The sequence below is a fragment of the Columba livia genome, chromosome Z (genome assembly GCF_036013475.1).
Source record: "Columba livia isolate bColLiv1 breed racing homer chromosome Z, bColLiv1.pat.W.v2, whole genome shotgun sequence".
NCBI classification, from domain to species: domain Eukaryota; kingdom Metazoa; phylum Chordata; class Aves; order Columbiformes; family Columbidae; genus Columba; species Columba livia.
In genome coordinates, this window is record NC_088642.1 from 13,332,438 (window position 1) to 13,354,894 (window position 22,457).

General features: G+C 39.6%; 1 protein-coding gene across 5 annotated transcripts in view; it reads right to left on the reverse strand.

Moving 5' to 3' along the window:
* DOCK8 (dedicator of cytokinesis 8) overlaps window positions 1-22,457 on the reverse strand; it is a 104,966-nt gene that overhangs the window by 54,097 nt on the left and 28,412 nt on the right. For 4 of the 5 annotated variants that reach the window (XM_065047268.1, XM_065047267.1, XM_065047266.1 and 1 more), the window contains 13 exons: window positions 20,477-20,579; window positions 16,077-16,252; window positions 12,396-12,467; window positions 8,996-9,119; window positions 8,648-8,860; window positions 8,048-8,133; window positions 7,426-7,492; window positions 7,032-7,181; window positions 6,325-6,405; window positions 5,346-5,505; window positions 4,610-4,749; window positions 4,264-4,357; window positions 2,169-2,331 (listed from right to left, as the gene is read on the reverse strand). In XM_065047268.1, the coding sequence (XP_064903340.1) occupies window positions 2,169-2,331; window positions 4,264-4,357; window positions 4,610-4,749; window positions 5,346-5,505; window positions 6,325-6,405; window positions 7,032-7,181; window positions 7,426-7,492; window positions 8,048-8,133; window positions 8,648-8,860; window positions 8,996-9,119; window positions 12,396-12,467; window positions 16,077-16,204 (1,478 nt within the window). In that variant the 5' untranslated portion in view covers window positions 16,205-16,252; window positions 20,477-20,579. Of the gene's footprint in view, window positions 1-2,168; window positions 2,332-4,263; window positions 4,358-4,609; window positions 4,750-5,345; window positions 5,506-6,324; window positions 6,406-7,031; window positions 7,182-7,425; window positions 7,493-8,047; window positions 8,134-8,647; window positions 8,861-8,995; window positions 9,120-12,395; window positions 12,468-16,076; window positions 16,253-19,434; window positions 19,574-20,476; window positions 20,580-22,457 lie in introns of those variants that run through there. The other variant, XM_065047270.1, reaches the window with a different exon arrangement.

Consider the following 22,457-nt stretch of genomic DNA (forward strand, 5'->3'; position numbering starts at 1 on the left):
ATTTTTAAAAGTTTTCATTAATTTGTTATTCACAAGTACATTTCTGTATGTAAACATCTCCTACATTCATGGTAGCATTAACAGAAAACAGGTAATTGTTTTATCAATTTTTCATTCTTTTAATATCTAAATCCATAGCACTGGTAAAAGAAAATAAAGGTTTGCATAAATAATTAAGGTAAAGACGAATGAAGGTGAATTTTCTTTATTGATATTCTCTTAATTATTACAAGTTATGCTGGACAGATCCTACTTTGCTTTGTCACCACTTTTATTTTAGGTGAAAATCAAAACAGATTCCCGAGATTAAACATGCTGGGTGTGAACTCTTGCACAAAGAGCGTAACTATAGAGCTATAGCAAGCATTTCTTCTAATGTGGGAGTATGTAATTCAATGCAGACACCCTATCAACTATAGGATCATGTGGAGACACCCAAACTTGCTTCAGGAGATGTGCAAATTAATTTTCAGCATTGTGGCTTTGATATTCATGATGTCTGGCTGCAGAATTTTATCTTGGTGAGAACTGAAGAGAAAATACTCTGTACAGACTCAACTCCACTTCTAGGTTGGGAACACAGCTGTTGCTTTTCATTTTCAAAACTAGACCTTTAGACACTACCAGGCTGCAAACTGAAGTTGACACATGATACTCTTTATTGGGGCCAGACAATTAACAGGAAAGTTAAAATTCTGTCTTGATTCTTCTTTTCTTTTTAATTAAAAAAAAAAAAAAAGGCATCACTACTCAAGTTCATTTACACTTTCAATTGTATAAAAGCTACTCCCCCTATAGAAATGTCTGCATAAACCCCCTAAAAACTAGAGGGGAAAAAAATAGGAAAATATTATCTTCTATCTTTGATACAAGTACCATAACAAACTGCACTGTGCCAAGAGCACAAAGAAACTGCCCTCAGGAGTTTGAATACGACAAATTCATGGCACAGCCCAGGAATAACTGCTCCAAAACTTCTAATGAGTCTCTGTCCAAATTGGCGTATTTCCCACCTGACACCACACTGCAAATTGTTATTGTAAGATAAGATGCCACTTCCTTTTTATGCTTTCCTTAAGAGCTGAGACCCAAACCCATGTGTGACCCACAGCCCCACTGGATCTTCAGTTTCCCTTGAAGGTGTGGAGCATCTTGCCAGGATAAATTAGTCTGCAGCCTTGCAGTTGTGCTGAACCACAAGTCTCGCCCTTCCCTTCTCCCCTCCTGGGTGGCGTCAGGTGGGTGGGTGGGAGAGCTGGCTCTTTGCTAAGCTCTGCTGCAAGAAGTGAATAAGCTTTACATCCCTTTGTTCAGCTTCTTCATTTTGTGATTCCTTACTGATAGTCACACTTTTGCTACTAAAGCAACTGAGTACCTAGCTTCTGTTTTGGGGATCAGGAAAGTCCCTTAGAATAGCATCAACTATTGTTGTAAGAAGCGTTCTACTTCCATGCCTTCACTAGCTCAATTGTCATGGGAAAGCTAGTATTTCTGTATCTATAGTACTATGGCACACCCATTTTGAATTATTGTTAGCTAGCTATTACCAATGTCACTGCCCACTGGCACTACTGTGCTGCACAAACATGTTGAAGCACACTCTTTTTACAGTCACTACTTCTTGGAGACTCAGATGTGCCAGACCACTAAGAAATTACAGGAATTGCTCAGTTGAGTGCTACTGAACACTCTCATCTCCTTCAAACAACCAGAACAGGCCAGATTTAAGAAAATAAATGACAGAGATGAGAGTCCTTGTTCATGGTAAAAAAGTACACAGAGCCACACATTACTTCCCCAGATGCTCAGATGACTCAACAGTAGAAACCACCCAGCACAAACATTTACCAAAACAGTTAAAAGATGATAATAAGAACTACTGGGAGAAAAACAACAGAACAGGGAAGAGATATATATGTATGTGAAAAGCCAGTGAGAGCTACTCGGGATTTTATTTTGACATTTTAGAAAGATTTTCAAATGGCAACATAATTAGATTAGTAAATACATTATAGAACGTCCTGCACGTGTTTTATCTTGTAATGAGTAGCAAGACTAAATCATCAGTCTAATGCATAGTCTTTAGCATTAAAAAAAAAAAAAAGGTTTTGCTTCTATTTCTGAAAAAAAAATTATCTTAAGAATTTAAAAAATATGTTATTTCTTACCTATAAATGGTATGAGGAACATACACTTCTCTAATTGGGAATTCCAAAATCTCTTTGTGAGGACGATTACGGTTTTCTGGAAACGGCTTCACTGGTAGTAATTCTGGTGTCAAGCAATAACCAAGGCTTTCCGGAGCTGCAGAAATCTCCAGTTTAAGTGTTCCTTCAAAAAATCACAGAATCTCAGCAAAGCTATAAAAAATAATCAATGTATAATAAAACAAAAATTAAAACTATACGTGAAGTTACATAGCAACAGTGCAGAAATAAGAATCTTTGGCTTGAAGGCTGCACGAAAATGAAAGCATAAGTGCAGAAAGATACTCAGTAACTAACTTATATGCATCTTTATACGTCAAGCAAATAAATAGCTCTTTATGTTTACCCTGTGCAATTCCACACAAAAATGATATAAATTTTTTTTGGTAGACAAATAAAGGATAAAAGGGCTACTGCCTAATATGGTTTGCTGATGACACCAAGCTGTGTAGTATGGTTGACACATTGGAGGGAAGTGATGCCATCAGAGGGACCTTGACAGGCTTGAGAGGTGGGCCCATGTGAATCTTGTGAACTTAAATAAGGCCAAATGCAAGGTCCTGCACAAGAGTTGGGGCAATCTCAAGCCCAAATACAGGCTGGACAGAGAATGGATTTAGAGAAGCCCTGAGGAGAAGGACTTGGGGGTACTGGTGGATGAAAAACTGGACGTGACCTGGTAATATGCACTTGCAGCCAAGAAGGCCATCTGTATCCTGGGCTGCATCAAAAAAAGAGTGGCCAGCAGGTCGAGGAAGATGATTCTGCCCCTTTACTCTGCTCTGATGAGACCCCTCCTGGAGTATTCCATTCAGCTCCGGGGTCCCCAACACAACAATCACATAGACCTGCTGAAGCAAGTCCAGAGGAGGGCTAGGAAGATGATCAGAGGGCTGGAGCACATCTCCCATGAACACAGGCTGAGAGAATTGGGGTTGCTCAGCCTGGAGAAGAGAAGGCTCTGAGGAGACCTTATTCTGGCCTTTCAGTACTTAAGAGGGGCCTGTAAGAAAGACAGGGACAGATTTTTTAGCAGGGCCTAAAAGAGGGTAGATTTAGATCAGACAGAAGGAAGAAATTCTTCACCACGAGGGTGATGGGGCACTGGAACAGGCTGCCCAGAGAAGATGTGGATGCTCCGTTCCTGGAAGTGTTCAAGGCCAGGTTGAATGGGGCTTTGAGCAACGTGGTCTAGCAGAAGGTGTCCCTGCCCATAACAGGGTGCTGAAACTAGATGATCTTTAAGGCCCGTTCCAACCCCAACCATTCTATGATTCTCTCTCCCCCCACTCAGATTCCACTCTGATTAATTTCTGCCGAAGTAGACATCACCCACCAGGAAAGCCAGGCTTGCTGTGGTGAGCAGTCAAACAGTTAATACTGATAACATTTACCCAAGCATAACTAGACTTTCAATTTAAATTCTTTGTTGTGATAAGTGAAAACAGTCTGGGGAAATCAGAGTCGTCATTTCTGGCAATCAGCTAAAAAGGCAAAACAGCTTTGTACTCACTTAATATTTTTTAATGTGCCTCTGCAACCCAGGAAAGCATGAGCAGCAGTTTATGTAAAAAGAAAAACATAAGGTGGCCATGTATTGACAGTAGCCAAACACTATCTTTGCTTCTCTACTTTGTTAAATAACACTGACCCAAATGAGATGAAACATGCACACATTTTAATCTCTCTCTGTAAAATATGACCCACCCAAAAACATTGCAGGGCAATAGCAAGGATCTTAGAAATTTGCTTTAAAGCACTGCCTTGAAACAGTTTGAGAAATAAGAAAAGACATCCAGTAGATATACTGTAAATTAGGAAGGAAAGCAAATTATTTTAGAATATCAAGCTAAATATAAATCTTCATACTAAATCATACAGAAAAAAAATTAAAAACCACCTGTGCTTAGGTGGACAGTAGGAACTCAGGAAGTTCCACAATAGCACATACTACAGACTTAAAACCCAAGTAATAATAATTTGAGGTTGGAATTTACAGAACAACTTAGAGGAGAAAAGTACATATATCCCTTTCCATCCAAAATGAATAATGTACCTGGTAAAGTCTTAATTCTTCTCTGCAAGGAAGATGATCTTTTGAAATCAGCTAAAAATTTGAACAGATCTTCATCACTGAGCCTGTCTCCTTCCTAGCAAGAGAAAGACACAAATCAGTATGTTTATAACAATATCAGTATGTTTATAACAATACTCCATAACACCGATAGAAGCTTCTGTGTGAACCATGCCCTTCAGGTACACAAAGCTAGTAGGTTACTGCCTACTTGACAGCATTTATGCTCTTTCCTCACATAAACATCATTGTCAACTTCTCCCAACACAGTTCACATTACATAGTTGAAAAACATCTTAGGCAATCAGAAATAAAGAGCATCCAGTACCTGTTTAAAGAAGGTGTTGAGGGTTAGAGAGGTTGTTTTGAAGTTGGATACTGGATAGCTGTCCTCTGAGCTGAGGCTTCTCTCAGAAAACCTTCTCGTCTGTAGCAGTGTTGCCCTCTTGTCACTAGTGGATCCTTTCCCTTCCACGGGAAATTAAATGGAACATCAACTTGCTTTATGTTCTTCAGTATAAAGACTATCAGAATACACTAGAAATCCACAACTTCCCAGCAACATCAGAGGACAGAGGGAGTACCTAAAGCATTCCACTACTGTTATGTTAGACTATGTGAAATAGTGGAAAGCCAGGACACAGTAGGAGTGACATTATTTCTGCTGCAGAACACAAGCTTATTCAAATTTGTAGTTCATGGGTTACAAAGCACATTGGTCAATGTTGCTGACCAATGGCCCCGTGTACTCTGAAACAAAGATCATAAGTATTTTAATTGCCCTGTATGACAAATGAACTCCATGTGGCAAATGGAGTTTTACTTCTACAAAGCCAGTGTTCAACCAAAACTGGGCCTAAAACATGGAAGAATATTCAGCATACATAAAAATAAATATGCAGAGATGAAACAGTGAGCATATTAAGCTGTTTTTGTAGCACTGAAAAGGAAGGCTGACAAGATGTGACTTTGAATCTGTTGTTCACTCTTGATGTCAGAGTGAATGACATTGTTTCCTAGGATGAAGAGTCACTTGGCATTAGTTAGAAAAGTTAGACAACTACCATTTAAACCTTCGGCCTCAGGTATTTCTCGTTCAAGCGTTGAAAGGTTGAAGAAATTGGTTAGGGCTACAGGAATCCAGGCAAATGGCATTCTGTATTTCCCCAAGCGCTGACAAAAGGATTCAGCTTGGGCTTTCAGTTTTTCAATCTTTTCTTTTGTCTAAGAGAAAGAAAATAATTACTGTTTAGAAAGTAATCAGTTAATTTAATGCTATTATAGATAAAAAATAGAACTGACATATTTATAGTTTTGTAAGTAATTTACACTCTTATCTCTCGTGTTTCCTTGCTACAGCACTGTCAGGATCATAACTAGTTTGATCTGTACATTCACTTCGCATTTATTTTCAATGAGTTTATTTTCATTACAGAAAAGGAGAAAACAGATCTTATTCAGTGACCCTCAAGCCCAGCATGAACAAGCACCATGAAACATCAGTGGGTTCTCCTTTCTTTGTCAGATACAGAAACGTTATTCTGCTGAAAGCAATATTCTGAAGGTGAGAGACATGTGGAAGTCCAGCAAACATTGTTATTCTGTTCCAGGGAGGTAAATGACCATGAATTCCTTGAAGAGAGCTCATGTTATCTGTCGATGACAGCACTGAACTGGCCACATACGCAATACAACAAGTTGTTTGTCCATCAAAATCAATAACATGTCTCTGAGGTACAAATATTTTTGATAGCTCCACATTGCACTGTCATCTTCTTCATTCACCCCTATCTGTTTCATCACTCAAGACTTTGTCAGGATTGATTTCCAAGGGTGTCAGTAATGAAAATGCACCTTGCCTTCTCATGACTTCTTCCTGTTGACACCCTACCGCTTGCACCACGGATGCAGCAACTGGCTTTCTCCTCAATGTTCTTGGGATTCTACCCTATTACAAAGGATCTGCTCTTTCTCTGTTTTTTGTTTGTTTTTCCTTGTGTATGTATTTTTTGTTTTAGGCACTCTTTATGGCTGTTTTCTTACCTTGCCAGTCTCACTTTCTTTAAGAACCATGTAGGGTTCTGCACAGTCTCCAATTTCTCCTTGCTGAAGCACTTTTTCTATCTACATAAAGCAGTAAAATAAGACAGAAAGAAAAAACATTACCCAAATAGCAACATGTTGCTTCTCTAGCAGTACAAATGAACCTGCCTAGATTCGCAATATAGAATTCTTAAAGCTGCATTTATGGAGTAACCAATACTAAAACTTCTCCTAGTTTTCCATCTGGCTTGTTAAAAAGCAGAAAATACATGTGTGACAACATCGTCAATCAGGTACTACTGCATTTTCACTGAAATAAGGAAAATTAACATATTCAAAAGCAAGTGGTTCAGGATAAATCAGTTTCAGAATTAAATAAGCAAAATGATGCAAAATGCACTAAACTAAAGCCAAAAAAACCTCCACAGAATGTAATTAAAATTTTCTAAAATGGCTTATTCCACTTTAAATTTCACTTAGGCAGAGATAAGAAATATTAAATACTTAGTAGAACTAGAACACAGGCTATGAACATAAATTCGTAGCTTGGGAGTGAGATACATCAGTGGATACCTGCACATGTACTATTAAAAACTATCAGAATTCGTCTCAGCTACAGTAAACTCATGTTTGTCAGCTCCATGAACTCAGATAACAGCTACAGCCAGGAACAGGAACAATGGTGTTGAAGTAGCACCATAACGTACCTTTAGTACTAGGTATATATCTGACGAGGGATAAGTGACAGAAAATACTGCTGATCTTGCCTGAGTAGACAAGTCAATGGAGGGTGTATGAGAACGCAAGAATCCTCTTAATGAATCAGGGTTGAGGTCACAATGAAAATTTTCTGAGATCTTGAAAAAAAAAAAAAAAAGTATTGCAAAGCAAAAATGCATCAAATTTTATTTTAAAAGAAATCAAATGTAGTAACTAGGAATATAAAATAAACAACTGCAAGCATGTGACTTTGAATAAAAAGAATCGTGGATCAGACTCAAAGTGTGAAAGAGTTGCATGTTTTTCGTAAGTTTTCCTAAGTTACTGCTCCAGAAATAAAAATCCAAGCCAACTGAACAAAAATGCTGTATGCACACTTACCTTTTTTCTTTCTTTTATATCATAGAGAGCTATGCATGCAAACAAAGGTTCAATCTCTATATCAAACCTGTTAAGGAAAGACACATAGGGCACTGATTAATACTGCATTCTTATGACTCTGTATAATAAAAAAAAAGAAAGGGCTATATTTCGACTGGCATTTCCATTAGAAAATAAGGATAAATATGTAGTTCCAGACCTCAGCTTTCTCAACGTCCAGAGGATTTTTTTATTAGTGAATTTTATTAGATGATTTCAAGAGCTAAAAAAGGGAAGTAAACTTCACACAGCGATTTTCTAAATTTGTCAGAAAGGTGGTCTTAGATATCAGTTAAAAACAATCACACCTTTCTTGATTTTTTTTTTCTGTTTATCAAGCCCAGTAGCACGTACAGAGACATTGGAAATATACAATTTGGGCTCTTTTCCAGCTCTTTTCCACCCTGGCAGGTTAAAGGCTTCTGTAATGGCGGACAGGAATAGTCCTCTGCTACACTAAGAAAGAACAAGCGAGCATGTAAAAACCTGCCGAACAGGACACCTTCAGTGGTGTAGCAGAGTTGGCAGGAGTACACCGGCATGAACTGAGAAATGGTGCGTGAAGCCTGCGGAGGATACTTACTTCAGAGTCTGCAGCTTCACCAAAATCCGGTTGCCAAGATGTTCCTTTGGGCGATCTGGTACTGGCCGTATCTCCACTGCATCTTCCTATCATTAAATAGTTATGCTAGTCACACTCTATTAAAACAACTGTAAATTTACATACTTACATAAAACCTTTATTCGATGTTAACTGGGCCGCTACTACAGACTAGCACCTTACCCTACTCAGCAGGAATTTCACCTCTTCAGAGATGAAAGAAAACTGATTTACATTCCTGAATATTTACACTTCTGACCCCTGTCTGGCATTTACACTGAATATTTACACTTCTGGCCCCCAAGCAAGCATTCAGACAAGGGTAACACCTTGACACAGCTGTATCACCTTCATCGTGGCCCGACCTGAACTGAAGGGATGTGACAAAACCTCGTGAAGCCCTGAATGCACGTTCAGGATACCTGACAGGAGCCCACAGCGATGTGCCTTCCCCATGGCACTACCCAAGGCAGACATGCATCCAGGCGACAAACCCTGTTTTTTGACCTCAGTGCATGAACATGAACATGCTGGGATGGCCAGCTGGGGAAGGCTTGCGGGCCAGGTGGTGTCCCAGCTCACCTCATCCACGGCGGGGTAGAGGGCGAGGAGCTCGGCGTGCCTGTTGGTGCGTCGTGCCTCCTCATTCTGCCTCTCGAACTCCTCGGGGCTGAGGTGCCGCAGCAGGTTTTCCAGACGGGGGTCCGGCTGCAGGCTGCGCAGGTCAAAGTCGGAAGAAGTGAGGGTCGTCCTCGAAGCCTCCTCGGGGAGAGCCGGGATGTGTCGCGGTCCCGCCTGTCGGAAGATGACAAAATGACAAGCTGTGGTTTGCACAGCTCTCCGCTTGACACTGTTACAGAGATCCTAGGGTGCTTCCTTTGAGGGAAGTTTTTATATTTGATCGTTTTCCCCAAAATGAATAAAATGTACCTGAAAATTTGCATCGCCGGAATCCACTGTTTCCGATTCAAATGTTTGTTTTTGAAGCGTCTTGTGAAAATCTTTCCGGGATCCTTTGTTTTTCAGACTGCAAGTATCTGAATTCCCTTGGTTCCTTTCACAGAGAAGCCCAAGCAAGTCAGGACAGCACAGGGTGGAGTTAAGGGAAAATAAAACCATAAAACCCAAAAAAACTTAACCAACCAACCAACCAAAAACTAAACAACTGGAAACACAAAAGTGCAAAAGAGCAGTGTAGCACAGCTTTCATGCCAAAATTTGTGATTTACCAATATTTAACTGTTTTATCACACCACTGCAAGTCATTTATGTATATTAAGAGTTATATTAAAAGGAAGAAAATTCATTCATGTAACTTTCGTGTAGACTGTGAGCCTGAGACAGCAGCAAATCCTGCCCTAAGTACAAATTCAGCTCTGAGCTCCTGATCAGATACAGTGATTATTTCAGTGACCTCAAGAACGTGGATCGAGATTGCTTATCTCTGGGCTGGCTCTTTGCTCCTGCAATTATACATCAAGGAGCTTACTGCGCTTGTCCTGGACTTAGCTGATCTCCCAAGTTAATCATATACAGCAATCCACACCTCTCAAACAGTGCCTGTTTCTGAAGAAGGCTATTGCCATGGCACAATGTAACCCTCTCTGCTGGCAGCTTCCCAAAATTTTGCAGCAAGGTACAAATTTCAAGCTACATTTTTGTAGCAGATGGAAAAAAACAGCAGGTGCCCTGAAAAAAGATACCAGACACACCCAGAACTCTATTTCTTCTACTTTAGTATGCAATTTGCTAAATCCCATGATGGCCTTTTTGCAATCAGCCTCTGTAGTTACAGTATCCTGCTTCACTCATTTTCCTTTCCGTAACACTTCCCAAGCAATGTGTAAACATCTGGGTGCTTTCATAAAGATGCCACAATAAGCAATTATTGATCAGGGAGACACCTTTTTATCACATTTTGGAGTAACTGAATTATATGCTCTGATGTGTTTTAATTTTAATTGTTCACATTTTAATCGTTTGCCAGTTCACTGCAAGTGAAAACTGAAATCATAAAAGAGATGATCCCCGCTATCCTTGGATGTGACCTTGTTTTGGAACTGCCTTAATCATCCAGAATGAAAGACAGAAATTCTGCAGGAGTTTACTGTAAGACATTTCAGCATCCAAAAGAGGTTTTGTTGATTATTTTTTCACTACTGCTGGTGGCAAATAAAAGATTAATGGAGAGGTTTATGTACCTGAGATCACACTTTCCATGTGGTGTACAAGCTACAATAGAGATGCTTTCCCTTTAAAGTATTCCTGGAAAAAAATTTTATCTTATTTATTGAAAAGCATGGTAGCAACTGAAACTCACCAGAGGCAAACACTGCTTTCAGTGCACATGTCAATTTAATGGTCACTCACTGAGGAAAAGCAAGAAAGGACAACTGAAAGGAGAAACTGACAGGCACAGGAACCAGCCTTCCATTCAGCCTCAGGTGACAACACATGGACCGCTCAGCTGTCTCCATGCCCTCTGTCACATATTTCTCTACTCTGGGGCATGAGGACCACTTCAGCTCATGCCACCCACTGAAGACTCTTCAGCCTCCTGTTCTGAATGTCCACATCCAGGAATGGATGAATGTCACTAACACACTCATCCATAGCTCACCAGACCACATGTTCAGCAATCTGTCGTATGTATCTTTGTTTCTCAAGTACGCAACTACAGTTTTTTCAGTCTTTCTACAGCTACTTTTTCTCACTTCTCTTTTGGTGTTTTTGCTTCTTCTCATATCTGTTTCGAGAATACTGTCCAAACATAACATGAGACCCCCCAGTAACAATCTAGCGCTGGTTTATGTGACACTGCAGCATCTTTCAGACGGTCTAGCCCATTGCAATTTTTAATAACATGCTTGCTTTGTTAGCCACAGCCATCAAAGCTTGGGCCTCTAGCAGGGCCATTCACCATGTTAACCACTCAATTGCTCAATAAAGTTTTTGAATGCAAATTTGCCTTACCTGAACGAATGAAATAGTGAAACACATGACAAATCTTTTCACACATGTATTTCTACTGCTCCATTCACATTTCTACAAGCACATGTAAGTGCAAAAATAGCTACATTCTGTTTTTCACCTCACCTACTTTACTGCTCGCTCCCTACCCGTTTGCACAGACAAAGCTGCTCACTGTCTCTTTGCAGCACAGTCAGAACAACAGTGTGTAAACAGCCAGCGTCCGTGCTCTGAGCAGTGCAGCTGGAGAGCCTGCAAAACCCGCCAGCTTATTTTTAGTGACTCACTGCGAAACAGTTCTGAGAACTCAATCAGCTTCATCTGCACACCCAGAGGAAGTGTCTTAATAACCCTCAGTGGATGCACTGTCCCCGCACAAACTGCACCGTTAAACAATAAAATCCTCTTACAATCAGCAGGAGTCAGCCTGTAACTCACTGACTGCTGATGTACATCAGGTCAGAGAAACAGCAGCAAGGGCAGGTGAAGGGGCACAATAAAATGGCAGCAAATGCATCAGTGCTCTACCATTGATGCTACTGCTGCTTCTCAAGAACAGGGCATGAGTGCAGGAGGGGATGCACAGGAAGCGGCACAGAAAAACAGCTCCAAAAACCTTTCTGAAGAAAAGGAGAGAGTGATGGGGAAGGAGGTGAGGACTCCCTTAGAGTCTGGGAACAGACAACCCTGCACAGAAGGCACTGACTGAGAGTTCCTGTCACATTTTGGAAATGAAAGCAAATAAAAAAATAAAATGAAATTGGAAATTAAGTCACTTGTAATGACTAGAGGTCCAATTCAATGTGTTGAACCACACTGACCCTCAAATGCAGAAAACGCTTACTGATGTAAAACGGTAAAGTTGGATGTTACACTAATAATCCCATCAATATAATCAGTCACTGCTGGGAAAGCCCATAATTATATTTTTTTCACTAGTAGCACTCTGTTTCATTTTCAGACACCATTAGAAATTAGATCATGTTGAATTTTCAGGGTATGAAGGGGAAAATGAAATGCATACAAATGTAATCTTTATCCCTGTTATTCTTCCTTTTAGTAGGATCAAATAGAAGCAGTATTCCTGATTTAGATAAATCATTATTGCAGCTGATGTGGCTTCTTCTCAATTAATTCCTAGAGTGCCTGATCATTAAGAAGCAGATGCAACAATATTTAACTATACCCCACGAGCTCAAACAAAACAAGAAAGTTATATATACTACTGAAAAGTCAGTTCTTGTCTTCAGCCAGTGATTCAAATAATTATTCTTTAGAATTAGTTATAACAGCATGCATCTCCTCTCCGGCAAATAAGATGCAAGTTATTTTCTATTTTATTTACTTGTATGTAGCTTACTTTCGATTCACAATCAGCCACTCCCGGACATACGTCTGAACACAATCTCTGACATGTGAGTCCAGTTCAGCCCTGGGGAAAAAGCAACATACTGTAAATATTTTAGCACCTCGGTCATACCTTTAGGACAAAGAAATTTATCCAAACATGCTAAAGGCCACTGTATTAGTCCTCTCCTGTTTTTTACTGCTAAATTATTATTTGATGTTTAAAGAATTCTGTGCACTGCATGAATTCCCTGATGCAGGTTTTTGATACAGAGTTTATAAATTGATAAACATACATTTCACAGAGGTAACCACTTGCTACACTGTGCATTTCATGAATATAAGACTGATGTTGCTATAAAAGACAGCAAAATAAAATAAATTATACCAGGCACCCATCTTTGTGATTTTCAAGGTGTGATAACAAGTCTCAACATACAGAGTTATTTTTCCAGAGGCCTCAGTTCCTGGAGTCTTGCAAATACATAATCTCTTGTATGCTTTTGGTGCAATTTTCTCTCTCTCAAAGAAGTGAAGAAAATTCTAAAACGGGACCCTAAGGTTTTAATCAGATAGCCTAATAAAACTTTAACATCTAAGAATATGTTACGACTCAATTTTACTATATTCTGATAAGTCTCACTTAATACAGGGAGTTGTCAGGGCTGTTTGATAGACCAGATACTGATTGGAACAGAAATATTATCAGCTAAAGACAGTGTCTGTGAATTTGCTGTCATGATGTTGTAGCATAATATCCCTACCCCTATTCTAGTGCTCTGTGCCAAAATCACTTCTTATGTTCTCTGAGTGAGTAAAAGAGCAGGATATCCATGCAATGCAGGAATGGGTGAAAGGCATGATACTTTTCAGCACTTTCCACCTAGAACACTTTAACAGATTTGCAACCGATTGCCAAGAGCGAGTAATAACTAATTTGGAGCCTTGTGCCCCTGCCACCCGGGGACTGACACACCACTTGGTCACCACCTGCATCTGGTTCACGTGGGACGTGTGTTTGCGAGCAGGCAGCACGTTAACCCAGTTTGGTTGGTGGTATCTGTTTCCTGCTCCTGTTGTAGGAAGACACCACAGACCGCATCACCTGCAGGCAAATCTTTGGTGTGCGCCCCTCCTGTGCTCTCAGCTCCCCTAACACACCCTGGCATCCTTGACCAGGACTTTCTGTGAAAGCACTAATATTGATAACAATGGCATGACTGGCTAAACGGGAAGCAGCTGTGTAATAAAATCCGATGAAAGTGTATTTTTTTGGTATTGACTACTTGAGTTTTGCCACAGACTCCTTACAGAACCCTTAATGTCACTGTGGTGGAAATCAGGCCTAAAACTGTCTGTACAGGATGAGTCTACACATTGTCCTACTAGGGAAAAAACAAACAAACAAACAAACAAAACCAAAACCAACAAATAGATAACTGCTTTTTTAAGCAGCAGGCATCCTGGGAGGCAATCTCAGAAACAGGGGAGAAATGGTAATTTTATCTTTTAAGTCTCATTTCAAAGTTGCATATTTTTTTACTATTTTTCTCCATTATTTAAATAAATGGGAACTTCAAGCACTAAAATATTCACTGTCTCCCACAGTCCACGAGAAAACAAGAATTCATGATAAAGATTGCAACATTTTCTACACATAACTTGAAGTGAAAATCACCTTTTGTACAAATGTTAGAAAATCCCCCAGGAGCTACATGATTCCAAGATTCAGCTAGTCTGCAGCTGGCAAACTGCATATGAACTGTGGTTCCTGCTTAGCCTGATTGCATTTGGTACGTTGGGCAGAATACACTGCACAAATACCGTTGTTGTATAGGGTTCTAATTTATACAGCTGGCTGGTATAGATTAGAGCAGGCTGTAAGAACTTCTGCAGGAGCAGAGGGGGGTGCCAGTCTGCCCTGTGAGCCAGGACACCAACCTCTTTGTTCCTTCAGTGTTTTGGCTAAGCACAGCAGAGAATATAGACTCTGCTGTTTCCTTCCCAATTATACTAGAAGGAGCCAGCCCCCCAACCAAAATACACTGCATGGTTAGCTGCCTTTGCAGACATGGCAGTTTGGGGCTAAACCGGTGCCGACTTCATGTTCATCTGACTGTTTCTGCTTGCAAAACTGAATGGGCTTTTGTGGCTCCCTTTGAAGGTACCATTTACAGTAAAGCAGTCCTTGAAGAGTATTTTGTATGCAACGCATAGGAATCTCCTAAACCACATCAGAAAACTCTCAAATGTACCCCTTTTTTGCATTCTGAAAAATTCTGTTGCCCATAGTTTCCCGGTCTATCAAATCAGCTCAAATACTTCCAAGATGGCTGACCCCCAGTATCAACACTTGCTACCTATTTTAATTTAAAAGCAGTGGAAAGCTTCCTAATTATTTCATTCATGTCAGTCTGAAAACTAAAGTGACTTCTACACTAGAAATGAAAGGGAAAGGGGAGGGGCAAGGGAAGGGGAGGGGCAAGGGGAGGGATGGGGAGGGAAGGGATGGGGAGGGAAGGGACGGGAAGGGACGGGAAGGGAAGGGAAGGGAAGGGAAGGGAAGGGAAGGGAAGGGAAGGGAAGGGAAGGGAAGGGAAGGGAAGGGAAGGGAAGGGAAGGGAAGGGAAGGGAAGGGAAGGGAAGGGAAGGGAAGGGAAGGGAAGGGGAGAAGCATAAAAGCTCAGTCCTGTGTTTACTACATGATCAGAATCAACTTCTACCTCTGCGATCACATCTACAAACTTATTTTCCATATGGCCTGGTTTTGTTAAAAAACAAGTTTCTCTTTTAGTGAATTTGCCTGTCAGCTAAAGGCTTCATATTAGCTGCATTTTCCTGGGGAACCAGATACATGTGTTGGTAAACATAGCAATGGAATGCGAAGTTATTGATAAGCATGGATGGACATCCCACAAGAGGGGCAACAAGAAACAGGTGACCAAGAAACTGACCAACTGTGTATAACATTCCATTCACGTGAATACTTCATACAAAAGTGGGAGATCACAAGGATCTCATCCCTTCTTTTTTCCCTTTTGCTTATGGCCGACATTAGGAGAGGACCTTGCTAGTCGTCCCTGCAAACTGAGACTGAATCCAGCTCCGGTTGGCTGCAGAGGCCAATCCAGGACTTTGGTTGCCGGCTCTGCAGTTGCTGAGACTTTCAAGATTGGTTTTGTATATTTTGTATTATTTTCTCTATGCTTATTAGTGGCATTAGTAAAACATTTTTAATTTTTCCAACTCTCTTCTCTCTGTCCTTCTTTTCCTCCTGATTGCCTGTCCTGAGTGGGAAGCGGAGAGAGGGAGGGGCAAAAGGGGGAAGTGAGGCGGGGAGAGGAGGTTAACAATACATCTGCCAGGGTTTTATTGTCACCCCGCAATCTAAACCCTCAACACCATACTACCATCCTGCCCTTCTTTACTCTTCTTCCTGGTCGCTGTCTACCTCACTTCTGCTGCTACCAACCAGCTCAAGAAGTTGTATAAACACTGCATGATTTTAAGTGTGCAAATAGGCCCAACAGAATCAATGGCAAAGTTTGAGTGTTTAAAATTCAGCAATTGCACGATGGCTGGATAGAGGGCAGAGGTGTCTAGGTCAACATCTCCAAAACTATATTTAAACCAGCAACCAGGCTCACACTGTTTTTAAATCAGCATTTCAGAGGGAGAGAGGAAGTCTTCTTACCCATCTTCTGGCATAGAGGGTTGCAAAGTTCTGCACTCTTTGGGTGTAAAAACAACGTCCAAGTCATCTTCAGGAAAATCACCAAGTTCTTGTGCTAGTTCCGAGTCCAAGTTATTCAGCCGTGTCATGAGGAAGCCTTCAAAATCTACTGGGTCTACTACGTCATAAAAGGAAGGCTAATGAAAGAAATCAAGAGGTGTTTATTTTAGCAACAGAAGGTTTTTATTAATAGTGTAATTTAGGCTTATTTATTTAATTCATGTCACTGTTCCATTACTTATTAAATATTGCAAACAGAGTTCTAATGTTGCATACAGTGCCACTGCATTTAATACTGGGAGATGTTGCTTACAAAACATTCAGTTGAAAAAATAAAGGAAACAATGAGAGGAAAGTTTTAAATCACAAAGAAGTAAGGAAGACCCTACACCTAAACCAAAATTTGCACCTATTTTCTCTGTTGGGCTTTCCTAGATGCTGGTAGGAGGGCTGAGGTACATCCTGGATGCCCTCAGACACATACTTCTGGATTCTCACGAAGTGCACTCAGTCCCCCTAGTTCAATTCATGGTATTAATCAGAGTAATCAAAAAGGCAGCAGGGAGTAGGAACAACACAGGACAAGGGCAGGTGACCAAAATGACAGTGTCAGGCAGCTGCCAATGGACTCTACAGTACATGTGACAAAAGGCACTAGAAATAATGAGGCCAAGACAGTAAGTCTCGGAAGTTGTCCTGAGCTACAGACCAAATATAAGCACCATGGCTGCCATCATGAAGATGGCATTCATTTGAGGTGTTGTGCCTGAAAGATACTGACTGTTAGAAATGCTCTGTACTTTTGCCTCCAAAGTTAAACACAAGAGCTACCCAAAATCAGAATAAATTATTATATTCCGCCTCTGAATGCTACTGGTTTGCATTTTGAGTTCTAATTTTACTGGATTTTTCTAGGGTTTATACAGTAACTATGCAGAAGGTTACGTGGAACTACTGAAATTATTGCAAGCCTTGGAAATCTGTAATTTCTACAGCATGTGGCATTGCACCTTGATAGGAGCAGTTATATCTGATTACATTTAATCAGCCATTCATACACAGAACACCTGATCAGAAAAAACTTAAACAAGTGCAAACTCTGCCACTCGTACACACTATGAAGTTGTCTGGATCTTTTTTATCTGCTTAGTCTCAAAAACAGAGGTAGAAAATATTTTTTTATATGTTATCTAAAAATGTTCCACATACACATTAATGTGACTCCATATGTTAAAAGCATATGTTATTTTATGTATAGATAAAACAGAAAAAATTACTTGCTATAAGGCCAACAAAAATAGCCTGTATATGCTTAGAAAATAAAACATCTGTCCATTTGCATACAGAGACCAGCATCTCATGTTGTTAACTTTCTCGACAAGTAAAAAATAGATCTAAAAGCTATAGCTTTACAAAACGTATAGTTTATGTTCTGTGAGCTCCAGAAAGGCTGAGGACAGCTCAGCACAATAAGAGCACAGAAAAACAGTTAGACCATTAGAAAAGCAGCTCTGGAATAATTTATTTACTAGGAGAAAGTCTTCTAGCAAAAAGTAGCTATCAAATCATGCTTGTCTGTAAAGAGCTAGGATTGCATTGCACTGATTAGCCCAAATACCTTTTACAAGGCTGCCTTCTGAAGCTGTCAGCAACATGTCTGAACATAGATCAGATAACCTACATCTATGGTGCTGTTGATGGGGTGTGCGGAAAATAAGGCACCCAATGTCCCTGATACCATCACTTCTTTATATTCAATGTTACTGTGACTGCTGTCTCATCCAACATGCGTTCTGAGATATCCTCCTTATACTCTAGTGTCCTTCTCCACAAATAAAATCTGGGGGCCAAAATCATTAAGTCTTTACTCATTATTACTGAGTCTTACTTGTGCAAGGCTCTCATGGATGTTGACAGGATTTTCTCCTGAGCATGAAGTTACCCCTGCACATAATGGTGTTACATCCACAACATCAGGAATTGTAACTCAATGAGGAATTTCTCCATTTATGAAACATGCAAAGGTGCCTAACAGCGGCAAAGCTCTGAGTAACTCTTAACTAAAATGGCTCACACATAATATGCCACATTAGTCACTCTAAATAGGAATATGAGTTAAAACTTATCAGTGGTAAATACAAGTTTTGGAGCCTTTCTAGCATTCTGGAAATAAATGTGAAAAAGTTATTCAGCTAATAAAAATCCAGAAACATCTTGCAGAAAGTGAAGCATATTTAACAGAAGTGTGCTAAAAAATATAAGAGAAGCAAATAAATTTAAACTTTTGAAAAAAACAGATGTGGTAAACACTTCTGTAAATGGTGTAGTAGAGACCTTTGCATACAGTCAATCACCACCCCCTGCCCCATGTTCCCCTTTTATACGAAAACTGTATAGGTCTCTGCCCTAATAAAGTCTCTGAGTTCACCTCTCTGCCTGTACATTTAAGAGATCGACTGAATTATCTGAAAACACCTGTGGGAAAATCTCTCTCTTTGCTCTTTTTATACAAAGGAAAAATTTGAAACTGACAGTAAGTCCACCAAATCATGAGGCAGCCAGCTGAACAAATACACTGTGCTGTTAATAAATTCTTAGGTTAAGCACTATTTCTGGTTTGTACCTAGTGCAGTGCTGAGCGTACTGCATCAATGGTCAGGAGTAAACAGTGATCTTTATCAGCTATTGATTTTTTACTGATTGCCAGCGTAATATCTTTGAAGTTCACTTACTGTATTGCAAGTGGGTAAAACATTACGTTAGTATATCTATCTATCTATCTATCTATCTATCTATCTATCTACCTACCTACCTATCTACCTATCTAAATCTATATATGAAGAGCATCTAAAAAAATCACAAAATATTAAAGTAAAACACAGCTAAGAGTATAAAAAAGCATACTATGTCTTGTCAGTTGCTGAAGAGGTAATGTTTTGCATGCAAAATACAATCTAATTTTTTATTAAGCATTGCACTTCCTTTCAGAAATCACACTTTTCCCATTCTGACAATTCAAATCAATCACATTTCACTAAGCCTTCTAACTTTTTCTAGTTGAAGTGTTAATATAATAATAATAGTTAATTGCCACAAATGTGTGCTTTTGACTATTGTAAATCAGATACAAATTTTAAAAGATGGTGAAAAAGGCAAATGCAGATGGAGATCATTATGATCTCCCTCAAAACTGGTGCAAATTATCAAAGGAAACATCTACAGTTTCAACTGAGAAGCCAGGACTCCTTTTCACACATCATAAAAGTGTGCAAAACAATTATTTTACAGAAAATGCCACAAATCACTAGTGCTAACATACCTTTTTAAGGATGATGGGCTAGAGGCATGTAGATTGTGACAGCACACAAAATGGCAGCTACGGCGTAACGCTCGGTAACTGAAATGTTATCAGGTTTCTCAAGAGCAAAAAGCAGTCGTCTGCATGTAAGAGAAGGGGCCTAACCTCCTCGGGCTGAATAACCGCAAGGAACCAGAGCGTTTCAGATTAAGGAAGTGAGTGTGGCGGGAGGCCCTGACACACAGGAAGTAGCTGCTTCATCTAGTGTTTTACATTTTTCACAATCACTGGTGCACAAAGACTTTTCCTGCTTCTACTTATTACGTCTCACAAAAATAAGAAAAAATCAAAAGGGTAGGAAGATGGAGAATATAAAGATCTTAGTCAGTTTTATTTATGGCCTAGTATGTTCACAAAATACCCATCCTCCTGAAAGGCAATTTAGAAGATCTGGTGTTTTTTCCCTTTGTCATGGGGGCAGCGTCATACGGTCTGACTTCTTTAGAGGGGGATTACACGTGGAAGGCTGAAGATGATTCGGAGACACATAACTGTTGACTCAATTATACCTATGCCAAACAGGGCATACTTCAGAGTTTCTCGCTGCATATGCTTACCCTACAGCACTGAAAAACATGTCAGCGTGCTGTCTCTGCTGCTAGATCTGAACATTGTTTACTAAGCCAAACTAGCTGAGCCTCTACCTTTCTTTTTTTTTCTCTTTATTCACTGACCTCCTTTTGCAAATCATCTGTGATCACTACACAATGCATTTACTTGATGTAGTTGAATGTTTACAGCAAGGAAAGGATGTAATATACTCCAACACCTACTAATTAACTTTGATTTATAGTAATATGCAGGAAGACTGTCTATTTCAGGCTCAAAGCACCATTCTCAGCTTTTACAAACGGGTAATTTGTTCAGCTTCCCAGCAAGTACTTTTTAACAGCTTCAGGCAGAAGCCAGTGGAAAGCAAGACAACAAGATCACTGCATTTGCCCTAAAACACTAAGCAATGCAGATGCCAAACCTGTGTAAAGAAAATAAACCCAGAACTTACCAGATGAAGAGTAGAAAAGCCAGCGGTACTTAAGCTTCGTTGACAGAATTGTGCAAAGCCTGGTTGGAGAGTAAATTGCTTTCGTATTTCTGCAGAGGAGTGCCTTTAATTAAGCAGAGAAAAATTTCTTGTAATTACAATTATCCCCACGCAAATTCCAAATGCCAAACTTAGCCAATTTATTCTCTTGCCCCAGTGTTCAGAAGTGTATTTTGATGGTGTTCTAGACTCCTTGTTTTGTAGTTGGTGCAAGCCTCAAAAGCTTTTGCAGTCCCACGTGACTAAGTTCTGACACTCTTCCAAAAGATTTCTAACATTATATTGCAGTCCTTATAGCTGGGAAAGGCAATGTAAGAAAGAATAACCTTATCCTTAAGTAAAGCGTGATTGCAACCTGTACAGCAATATTCACAGATTCATTTCTGCAAAGCAAAGATACAACATAATAGAACAGAGAAAGAAAAATGAACGTAATGGAGGCAAATATTCTAATGAACTAGTAACTGACTAAGGGATAAAAACAAGACACAATCACTCATTGAACAGTGTAAGCCCAGAATTATACCAATAATGCAGTCTGCCGTAAAAAGCAGAAGACAAACTAAAAGCAATAATTTAAAAATCAGCATATACTTTATCAGCCAAACACTTGAGGAAAAGACTTCTTAAATACTAATTAATTTATTTCAATGGGAGCAGAAAGAGGCCAGTACTGAATTCTTCGAAATTCCAGAGTGATAGTACAGTTGCATGTACCCAGTCTGGAAATCCAGTAATCAGAGTAGCTTGATCATTTTTCATGGAAAATAATTAATATTTAATGTGATTTAAGAATAATCAGCCATGAAATGGTAACAAAACATCTACAATATATTTTGCTGTGAACATTCATTACAAGATTTTTAAAATAACAAGATGAATTTATGCAGATTTCAAGTTAAGAAAAAAACAAACCTGCAGCCCACCAGGGCAGCTAACTGGGACACAGGAAAACACAGAGGTAAGAAGACTTTCTTGTCTGTGTGAGACTCTCTTCCAATTCCAGCAAGCGTTAAGAGGCACCTTAGAATTATCAGATGGCACAGGACAGTTTGCCTGTTTGGTCGGCACCTTCTCTCCTCTGTGGCCTTTTGATTTCTATGACTACTATACCTATTCTATGACCCTTAATCCCTTATTACTGCTTTACTTAGCAAACATGACAAAAACCTAAACTCTGCTTCATGCAGTTCTACTTGTGTTAAGAGACAGGTATCTCACAGAAGGCGTTAAAGGTTATTTGAGACATTAGATCTGATTTCTAAAATAAAATATGCATAAGTAAGTGTAGTTGCTCACAGGTCAAAAGCCACACCAGGTGTGAATGGGACGTGGCTCCAATCTGAAGGCAGTAGCAATTGCAAATATAGCAAAGTCTGAGTTACAGAGAAAGAAAAGAGGTCTATTTGGAAGAGAAATTTCTACTCATCAGTGGTATTCCAAAAATCAGACAGGATGAAATGGGATTTTTTTTAAGGCTATTCAATGATTACATAAGCAAGAAGCCACGTACGGAGGGTGAGGAAGTCTTTGTTTCCTTAGATTATTTTTGCTCTGTTTTAAAAATAAAAGATTCTTGTGTATCAGGATTATTGTTGTTCATCTTCCCACTGCAAGTACTCTCTTATCATGAATGTATGCAGCAAGGCATAACAAAAAAACCAAATCATTCAAAATTTTCCTTCAAACTGAGTCAGTTTCTACCCTGTGCAGAAGTATCTGTTTCTGATATAAATAATAGATGTAGCAGCAGATGTTGGCTTAGTATATGTAAAAAACTGTGTTATAGTGTATTGCAGAAGTTGCTGCAGTAAACAATGATATAATACACATTACACCAGATATGGAGTCATCAGACCCTTTGAAGGGGAAATGCTATGAATTTTTCATCTACAAAAGCAGAATCTCGCATGTGGATGAAGGGCCGAATTTGCTGTCTGGT